Below are 10,667 nucleotides of genomic sequence, written 5' to 3' on the forward strand. Positions count from 1 at the left end.
TTAAGTTAGCTGTAATTTTCTTTGATGCTAATTCAGGGATTTTCTTTGGCTTTCACTTCTGATTTTTGTGACCCTCTTTTCTTTTTCAGTAACAGTGACAAATAGCCAGAGTACTCCTGCCAAAGCCCCCAGAGTAAAGAGCAGTCCATCTAGTTCCTCCCCTTCCTCAGCATCTTGTGCTCCAAGCTGTGCTGGAGACCTCCCTCTTCCTTCAAATACTCCCACATTTTCTATTAAAACCTCTCCTGGCAAGGCCCGGTCTCCAATTAGCAGAAGAGGCTCCATCTCCTCCATCTCTCCCAAGCCACCTTCATCTTTCAAGATGTCCATTAGACATTGGATCACCCAAACACCTTCCTCATCACCACCCATCACTCCACCTGCTTCTGAGACGAAGATCACATCTCCAAGAAAAGCCCTCATTCCTGTGAGCCTGAAATCATCCCAAGCAGTGGCTTGCTCTGAGTCTAGAAATAGGGTAAAGAGGAGACTAGACTCAAGTTGTCTGGAGAATGTGAAGCAAAAGTGTGTGAAGAGTTGCAGCTGTGTAACTGAGCTTGATGACCCAGTTGAAAAGCTTCATTTGGATCTGTGCTGCCTTACTGGTAACCAGGAAGACCTTGGTAAAGACTCTCTAGGTCCTACCAAATCAAGCAAGATTGAAGGAGCCAGTATGAGTGTCTCAGAGCCTCCTTCTCCTGCCAGTCCTTATGCTTCAGAAGGCTGTGGGACACTGCCTCTTCCTTTGGGATCTTGTGGAGAAGGGTCTGAATTGGTGGGCAAAGAGAATAGCTCCCCAGAGAATAAAAACTGGTTATTGGCCATGGCAGCCAAACGGAAGGCTGAAAATTCGTCACCACGAAGTCCATCATCCCAGACTTCCAATTCCAGGAGACAGAGCGGAAAGACTTCTCCAGGCCCGGTAAGCAGCAGAGGGAAGATGCATTTCCTAATTTGAACAGGGCAGGTACAGATTCCTTCTCAGAAATCAGGATGCCTTTTTTTTTAAGGTAGTTATTTTAGGGTTGCTAGACTTAGCATATATAAGTATACAGGACAAATTTATACTAAATTTGTATATATTTATACTAAAAAATTATTTGTTTGTTTGTTTGAAATTCAAATGTAACTAACTGGGTGTGTGCTGTATTTTTATCTGCTAACCCTATTTATTCCCATGAAAATCACTTCTGTCAAGGTCCATGCCCCTCAACCCTGTTGCCTGATTCATCAAAGCCTCCTCATCCTCCAGGATATCAATTCAAAAATATCTTCCCTGTCCTTTGACATTATTTCCTCCCTGTCCCCTTTTTTTCTTATCTTTCCCCCACCCCCAAACCCTTGGCAACCCCTTTTTGTAGACACCCTCCCGGTTTTACAGATAAAGCTGTACTTCATGGGCAAGTTGCCAATATCCATAAATAGATTACCAGTTTGTAATTAGTTTATGATTATTTAAAATAAAGTCAAACTTAGGTATCTGCAAAGCAATTTTAAGTGCAGAATCCTTTTAGATTTTAATGATTATCCCTAATCTCTTATAGTCATCTTGCTCACGTCAATGTTTGGCAACTCATATGTATCTATACTTTTTTAAACATTCAGCTTAGCTTTACTTATCTCTTTAGGGCTCACATTTAATTGGTTGATATACTATTTAAGTTCGATAATTTCAAAAACAGATACTGCTGGTTTATGAACCTTAAAAAGCAAGTGACTCATAACGGTGGAGGCAGAAGTAGCTGTGAGCATTAGGTGAGCTGTGGGCACCAATCAAAGGGAATAAAGATTCTGTTAATCAGTTTGTAAGTTAAGGGGAGGTGAGTTGAGGAATTTTCTGGCGTACATGGGAGCTCTTGCTCTGTGTTAAGAAGGTGTGGTAGAATGATTAAAATCCAATCCAGGAATCATGATCAGCAACATCTGCCCTTTTATTATTTTGTATTATTATTTTGTTAATCCACACTCGAGGATATGTCTATCAATTTTAAGGGAGGGGGAGAAAGAAAAAGAAACATCAATCAGTTGCCTTTTATACATGCCCCAACTGGGAATCAAACCCGCAACCTTTTGTGTACAGGACAGTGCTCCAACCAACAGAGCCACCCAGCTGGGTGTCAATCTGCCCTTTAAAAGATAGAAGCTGGATAACTTGGGCCAGGTCAGTAAATGTTTATACCACCCACCTACTGTCATGAAGCCTATCCCATATTTTAGGAGTAAACTAGAAATATTTTAAAGATTCTTTGAATACAAACTCCAATTAAACCTTGCAACAGAACATTTTTTTTAATGCTATAAGGAGCCTTTCCTTCTCAGTATCATCACTGTATCTGTTCTTTGCCCCTAGCCAAAATTTCTGTTAAAAGACAGAAAGGGGGAGGGAAAGGAAATTAAAAGGATGAATTATTTCAGGCAAGGTCACCTTTCCTAAGGAGAAGACAGGGGGTCTATCAAGCAGATTGCCTCCCTGGTACTGATCAGGAAATTCCAGATTGACTGGTTAAAGGTACATTCCTGGGAGAGGCTGAAACTGCAAATAGGTTATGTATTGCTAGTTGTAGTTTGCTGTGGTGGAGCTTAGCACATGTGACTCCATTTTGGGCCAGTTGTCTCTTTAACACTGGTTTTATTTTTTTTAATCTTTGAAGCTAAAGGTTCTTTAAAAGATTTTTCTTTATGTATATGACAATAATGTAGACTTCTTTAAAAGAGAGTAGCAACTGTCATTTGCATACCTGTCTAGTTTGTACGTTTAGGAGGGTCATTTACTCATTTCAAAGAGGAAGGTAATTTTAATCTCTTTGGTTCCTATTAGGAGGTTTAACTGGTAAATATTTTCTGTTCACAAGAAAAGCCCGTGCCTTTATTCCTTAAATACTGTCTATTAAATTTTTACTATATTCAGTACTAATCAACCAAAAGATTAGTTGTCATCCAGGTATTTGGATCACATTTCTAGGCATCCTAACTTTTAAAATAGCTGTTCATGATAACTTGCTTGAGTAACAGCTGGGCTTTATCTTAGAAAATGTCTGAAATTTAAACTTTCTTCTTCTAGGTCACTATTACTCCCAACTCCATGAGGAAAATTTGTACATACTTCCATAGAAAGTCCCAAGATGACTACTGTAGTCCTGAACGGTCAACAGAATTATAGATCCTAATCTGAGTAAGTTAACTGAACTTTGGCCCATTAAAACAAGACAAAAATACAACAGAGTGACTCTATAACTCTGGTCTTTAAGAAAACTACCTTTTTTTTTTTTTCATTTTTAGAGACAATCCTTTCAACTGAAATTTACCTAGCCTGGTTCTACTACCGTAATGTATATGCAGCTTCCTCATGATGAATGCTGTGTTTTAATTTCATAAACATTTTCAATCAGTAGTCTTCACTTTTTTAATTATGCATCTTCTCTACAATAATGACATCCCAGACTATAGAGATGAAAAATAAGACTTGTCTCTTGTTACTCTGAGACTTCATATCCATAGTTTAAAGTATCTGCTGGCCATAGCAGGAAGCCTGTCTGTGAAGGCCCACTGCTAAAGTAGTCTTCTTTTGAAGACCCCTGGATCTGTGCTGCCTCAAGCTAATATACTTGCATTTAAAATATATAGTCTTTTCACTATACTTTTGGGTTGTTTTTTTTTAAGTATGTGTAAAAATGTTATGTTCAGATAAGTACATTTACATTGATTTAGCACGTGATTCAATGATACAGTCCCTGTAGTTAAAATCATCTTTATTTTAAAAACAGCCAACTCTTTGGAGAAAGTAGAAAAACACTAGAAACTTTGTCTTTTTTCCCCAAAATAGATCTTCTACACAAGATTTAAGTTCCTCATATTTTTGCTACACAATCTACTATGTTACGAACTCAACATCATGTTCTGTCAGAGGTTGTGATTTTTTGCCAATCACAAGAGGAGATGTTTATAAACCTAGTAGTCATACACTGAAGCTGGGGTTTGAATTCAGTCCTCAGTTCTCCAGGTGCTGCAACTTTAAAAAAAAAAAAAATAGGTCATCAGATTTTAAGAAAAAGTAACAGTTTCTTATTGATACTTTTATAAAAGTAGGTAGCTCTAAGCTGAAAATCCGGAACCTCAAAAATAAATCTTGGCTTTAACTTGCTTTTTTTGGTTTCTCTTCATATACATAAAAAGCAGGGGCTTTCTAATATAGTCCTGAGTCAAAAGGTTATCGGATTTTTTTGTAGATATTTAATATAGAGTGTATAGACTAACTCTAAGTTATAATGTGCAAAATATTTTGAACATCCCTTCCCTTAATCAACAGTTACATATCGATCATCTTGAGATGAACTGTTGTTTTATATATTCCCCCATTATAACCTTATAGAAACAAGCTTCATGTACTTTCTATGCGCTGTTGTCCTTGCAAGGGAGTCCCCTTCTAATCATGAAACTTGACTCATTTTATCTATATATCTGAGGACTATGGAGACTTCATTCATATATTTGTGATAATTTTCAAGTCTATTCTTAATGAAAACTCTTTAATTCCTCTGATTCTTATAAGTTAAGCTTGTCACTGCAAAGGTCAATTAAGCATGGGTTCTCTTGGTTTTATCTGAGGAGAAAAATAAGGGAAGCTATGAAATTGTCACTTCAAAGCAAAGCACACGCTAGTATTAACTGAATATTTAGGAACTCTACATATATTTGTGTTTTTATTTTTGAGTATTAAACTGTGGGAAGGTATTTATGACCAATACTTGCAGGTAATGCTATCTATCTATCCATCTTTTGATTTGAAAGCCAGTAGGGAAAATAATCCTTGAAAAAGAAAAGGATAACTAAAATAGATGATTTTGTTCTTTGTATCCCTGCACATCTCCTGACAGCTCTACTGAGTGAAATTGGGGTAAATGTGGCTGTCAGAAGCTATTGAGAAGCTGCTGGGTATAACATGTCTCACTTGGAAAACTAGTACTTCAAATGGGTGCCAAAGGTCAAATGTAATGAGATAATTATCCCTGTTTGTGTCAATGTCATTCTTTGAGCTGATCCTGAATAATAAAGCCTTTTACCTTATCTGATGTCCTCTTCTGAGCTTTTTGCATTAATTTAGAAGCATGCTACACAAAAGAACTATAGTAGTAATCAAGAATCCTTTCTACTTGTTCATTGAATAAAAGTTATTCAAGGATATGATTTAGGTCAAGCTGAAAGAGGTTTTGTTTTAATAAAATACATTTTGTGCCCTAGCCAGTTGGCTCAGTAGTTAGAGCATCGGCCCATGGACTGAACCGGGGTTTGATTCTGTGTAGGGGCTCGTGTACCTGGATTGCAGGCTTGGGAGGCAACCAGTGGATGTGTCTCACACTGATGTTTCTCCCACTCCCTTCCCCTCTCTCTTAAAAAAAAAAAAAGGAAAATTAACATAAATAAATAAATAAATAAATAAATCCATCTTGCTTAATCAGACCTTGAGCACTACAATGGCTTGGATTACTTGATGAAGGAGGATGGAGTGATGTAGTTGTTTTTCTAAACAAGTATTTCCAGCCCAAGCTTTTCCATTTGAATACACTCCAAGTACTATTGCTGCGATGCTGGATTAGTTTCCTTAGTTTACTTTTTTGAGGGTTCACTGATTAATCCTTTAAAATGACTCTTGTCGTCTTGGCTGCACATTTAACTGATGATAATCAAGACCATCTGTAGCTAACCCTGTTGGACTGGCAGAGGGTGGGTTCAGCCCTTCACCCCCACACTCAGCCTTAATAGCTAAAACTTCACCAAAGACTTTTGGGACAGCCTGTATAGGAAGCATTTTTTAAAGCCTCTACTGTGTAATATGGATGCCTTTAAGTATATGTATGTGTGTGTCTATGGCCATGGTCTCTTATAGGTCACATATCAGTTAAATATTTGAGTTTAGAAGCCTATCATGTAACAAACCCACTGCCGCTCTTAGGCGTGTTTTTCTATTTTCCTAGTCCCAAGATGGTCTGAACTTTCACATTCCTCCTTTTTTAAAAAAAAACTTATTGGAGTAACATTGGTTAATAGCGTTATATAGGTTTCAAGTATATATTTCTATGATATATGGTCTGTGTATTGCTTTATGTGTTTATCAGCCAAAGTCAAATCATCTTCTGACACCAAATATTGGGCTCTCTTTACCCCCACCACCATTCCCAACCCTTTCCCTCTGGTAACCACCATACTTTTTTCTCATCATTTTCCATAGTGGTTGTATCATTCTACATTCCCACCAGCAGTAAATGATGGTTCACTTTTCTCCACTGCCTCTCCAATACTTGTTACTACTTGTCTTGTTGATAATAGCCATTCTAAAAGGTGTAAGGTGGTATCTCATTGTAGTTTTTGATTTGCATTTCCCTAGTAGCTAGTGAGGTTGAATATCTTTTCATATATTTTTGGCCATTTGTATGTCTTCTTGATAGAAGTATCTATTCAGGTCCTCTGCCCATTTTTGTTATTGGATTGTTTGTTTAGTGTTGAATTGTATGAGTTCTTCATATATTTTGGATAATAATCCCTTGTTGGAGCTATTGTTTGCAAATACTATCTCCTATTTGATTGGTTGCTTTTTTGTTTTGCTGTGGGTTTGTTCACACTGCTCTTAAAGCAAAGACCCAGTGGTCTCACAGAATCAGTTCCACAACTAGGTAGTGTGGGCAACATTTTACAGACGTGCAAAGAAGAGAGACTGAGTGAGAATGTCATACAGTTGGTGCTCCGTATCCATGGGTTCAACCAATCTCTGATAGAACAATGTTATGTTGTTGGGGATATGCACTATGTAGTTAGGCCTACTTTTAGTGCGCCCATACTCAATATGTACAGTCTTTTTACTCATTATTACTCCTTAAACATACAGTATAACAACTACTTATATAGCATTTCATTGTATTAGGTTTTAGAAGTAATCTAGGAATTTGAGCACCCACAGATTTTGATTGGGGGGGGGGTGTCCTGGAACCAATCACCTGCAAATACCAAGGGATGACTACTAGGGAAACTGAGTGATTGTCCTCTTTATGGAAATTAAGCACAGGTGGTTTCTGCTTCACAGTTTTATAAAGCAGCGGTCACCAACCAGTGGTCCATGGGGTCTGAAGGTTGGCAACCGCTGGTATAAAGGGCTGAATATAGGCCCAGTTGAGCTCTTGCTTGTCAAATCTCACTGCTTCTCACACAGGCCTCATAGGAGATTCTTTGTCTGGTTAGGTTTAGATCATGCCATATCATGAATTAACCTCAGTTACTCATTACATTCTTGGGAATTATGGGAAAATCTGCATTATTCATTAGGTCCTTAGATATTGGTTGGAAATTATAGGCAGGCCAAACATAGCATTTTGTTGAACATGAGGTTGAGTGTAATACTTCATTAGATCTGATGCCAGGAATTAAGCCCAACTCGTTATAAGGGACCGGTTTTATTGTCTAAAGTGGTAGAAAATCCCATTTTATTTCTGCTAAAAAGTGTAGGGGTTGTTAAAGAATGATGTAAGATAAAGTGAGCCTTTTTTTAAAAAATCACCTGAACATATTAAGTAGCTTGTTTAGAACAGTATGCCTATAGCAAGTATGTACAATACGGAGGTATTATACTGTTAAAGAACAGGCTTGTTTCATCCAAAAAGCTCATCCCTCCCACTTCCCTGCTAAGCCAGGAAAGAGGATTTCAAAGATATATAGCCAGGATCTTTATTTTGACTTTCAAAGTTTTAATATTTCACTTATAACCCCATTTCTCTTTAATTTCCTTAACTTGTCACATGCCCCCTTCCTGTCTGGACATTCTGAATAATTTATACTCAGTCTGTTTTGTGGAATATAAATAGCACATTTCAAAATGCCTTTGATTAGAAAGTACTCATTTCAGCCAGCACTTATTCATCACTTGGGTGCCAAGCCCTGTGTGAGGTACCTTGGGTGCGCCTGCCTGTCGACTGGTTGTTGTTTTCTACTTGTCAAAGGATTCACTTTATCTAGGGCACTACAGTAGGCTAAGGTCGGCATTTAAGAGCAATGGGTAAAGATCAGATTTGCAAGTCTTTTGAGTGAAGTTGTTTGTAAATAGCTATTATGTAGCAAGTGCTATCTAGATTCTAGATGCAGACTCTTCCCTCCAGAACTTGATTCAGCTGCTATTAAGAGCACCTTTAACTTTTCAAAGTAAAATGCTTTCCTCATGCATATTTTTATTCTTTACAACATTATAAATAATATTAAAAATAGGATCTCTAAAGCCAAGCCATCTAGCTTTGAACCCAAGCCCTAACTGTATGACCTTGAGCAAGTTCCTTAACCTCTGTGAATTGGTTTCCTGTTCTGTAAAATGGGCTGGGTGGTTATTACATGTACAACTCTTAGGACAGTTCCTGGTACACAATAGCTAACATTTACTAAACAATTATTATTATTAGAATTATTCTCATAAGGTAGGGAATGCAGGGGTTTTAATAAATGGATTATTTATTAATCCATTTATTAACTTTTCCGTTTTCTTAACTCATTCCTGTCTCATTTTTACTGGAAATGTGGTCCTCAAAGGTATGTTGCCTGGGCCTCCCAGTTGTAGCACTTTTTAAAAGGTCAAGGAAGCCTCTGAGGGGGAAAATCACCAGGTCCTCAGGTGTTTGAAACTCATGACTCTTTCGCACCAGGTTGACATGAAAAGAATAGAAGTTACTTCATATATATGGTCTCAGCCACTGTTTAAAGAGGCTATCATTTGCAAATCTGTATCCTGGACTCTTAAGCAAGCCAAAGCCTTTGCTCCCACAAAGCCCACCCTCCCATTTCCTGGCTGCTGCCTCCAGCTCTCCTACAGTGTCTAAGATGTGTTCACCTTTAGGAAGGAAGCTACAGCTGCCAGGCCTTTAGACCCAGTACTTGATCACTTGTTAGGCTTTTGTGTTCCCTGGCTGTCTGTAGGCAAATAAAATCAAAGAGGTGCTCAGTTAGTAGCTCTGATTTTGTAGGATATGAGTCAAACATTTGATTGAGGAGTATTATGTAGACTCTAGATTCTTTACTTACTTAATGAGAGTCTTCCCTGGGCTCCTTTATGATGCCAATAATACTTGTTGCCAGGCCCGGGCCAGGTGGCTTGGTTGGTGTGTTGTCCCATATACTAAAAGATTGTGCGTTCAATCCCCGGTCAGGGTACATACAAGAATCAATCAATGAATGCATAAGTAAGTGGAACGACAAATTGATATTTTTTCACACACACCCCCCACTCATCTCTCTCTAAAAGCAATTTTTTTTTAAAAATATTAATACTTGTTGCCATTGTCACATCAGTGACAAAATATCAGCCATGTGTTTGACATTTTGGTGGATAAGACTAGCATTAGGGTTTCAATGGCATCTGAGCATCAAATTGTGCTGCCACTTCTGCTGTTCAAGACCCTGGCTTCCAGTTTACAGGAACTTAGAGAATGTGGCATTCTCTTATTATGAGTTGGCATCTGCACCTCTGAAAAATAGTCCCACCATGCTGGATCTCCTTCCTGGGTATTCGCCAAAGTTATTTCGAATGAACATGTTAAGGGGTGATTTTTTTCTTCTATTAACAGCCTTGCTTTTAAAGTCACAGACTAAAAATAATTATATAAATAATGAGCCCTTTCCTCTAGCAATGTATTACCAGATAATATGTATTACTGATACTATAAATAAACCACTTGGCCTTACTATATTGACATAAAGTTAGCAAATAACCCATCATTCAGCACCAATCTTTCCCTTTTTTTCTTCCACTTTTTTCCCATTATCTGTAATACACTCAAACACAATTTTCCAAGAATTGTATGAAAAGAAACACAATAGGAGGATTTGTTAAGTGTAATTGAAATAGCAGTAGTGGTACAGGAACTAAAAAAAATAAAGTTCACTAGGTATTATTGCTTCTGCAATGGGTCAGCAATCAGCCCAACAGTCATGTCAAGTTGGAAATGTTGCTTCCTCAAAAGCCTTAGTGGATTTAGAGAGCTTTATGTGAGAGTAAGATCTCAGCATCCAAAAGCCAATGTCTTCACAAATGGGGTTGACTAGCAGATAAGTCGAAGTGAATAATAATAATTTTAGGTTGGGGGTAGGAAGACGACGGTTATAATTAACATTTCTTAGCTCCCTAATTAGGTAATGAGGTATTGGCCTTGAAGTGTTGCACATGTAGAATCTGGCCCTAGAATTATACATGCAGTGCCTACAGGATAAGGAAAATTAGAATGTGGTGGGGTTTTTTTTAAGATTAGGAAAAGTTTCGGTCCGAGCCAACTCTCCTGTAAGATAAATTGTACAAAGACAGGATGCCATCGTAGAACAGCTTGTTGAGTTGTCCTGTGGTATTCTCTTGCCTTCTTGTTGACAGCATTTCTAATCCCATTCACTTTCTCCTTTTTGGTTTCATTTTGGCCAGTTGAATAGTCATGAAGCCAGGGTTGTGGGTTTGATTCCCAAATGGGTCAGTTCACTTCAATCTGTGTTCTGTGGCTACACAGGGAGCATTTCACCTGCCTATCCTGGCCGGCCACCCCACAAGAATGGATAAACAGAGTGTTTAGGCTCAGTGTAAATACAAACTTATAGTATGTATCCTCACTTCACAATCTGAAGGCATTTTTAATGATTGTCTTTCCTGCCTGAAG

The 10,667-nt window shown here is 38.0% G+C and overlaps 1 protein-coding gene across 9 annotated transcripts in view; it reads left to right on the top strand.

The window, feature by feature from the left end:
* DTL (denticleless E3 ubiquitin protein ligase homolog) overlaps window positions 1-10,667 on the top strand; it is a 48,349-nt gene that overhangs the window by 32,872 nt on the left and 4,810 nt on the right. For 2 of the 9 annotated variants that reach the window (XM_015568828.1, XM_015568829.1), the window contains exons 12-13: window positions 90-922; window positions 3,062-3,248. In XM_015568828.1, the coding sequence (XP_015424314.1) occupies window positions 90-922; window positions 3,062-3,160 (932 nt within the window). In that variant the 3' untranslated portion in view covers window positions 3,161-3,248. Of the gene's footprint in view, window positions 1-89; window positions 923-3,061; window positions 5,065-10,667 lie in introns of those variants that run through there. The other 7 variants (XM_015568830.1, XM_015568831.1, XM_015568824.1 and 4 more) reach the window with 6 other exon arrangements.

Source organism: Myotis davidii, unplaced genomic scaffold, assembly GCF_000327345.1.
Source record: "Myotis davidii unplaced genomic scaffold, ASM32734v1 scaffold1525, whole genome shotgun sequence".
In the NCBI taxonomy this organism is placed as follows: Eukaryota; Metazoa; Chordata; class Mammalia; order Chiroptera; family Vespertilionidae; genus Myotis; species Myotis davidii.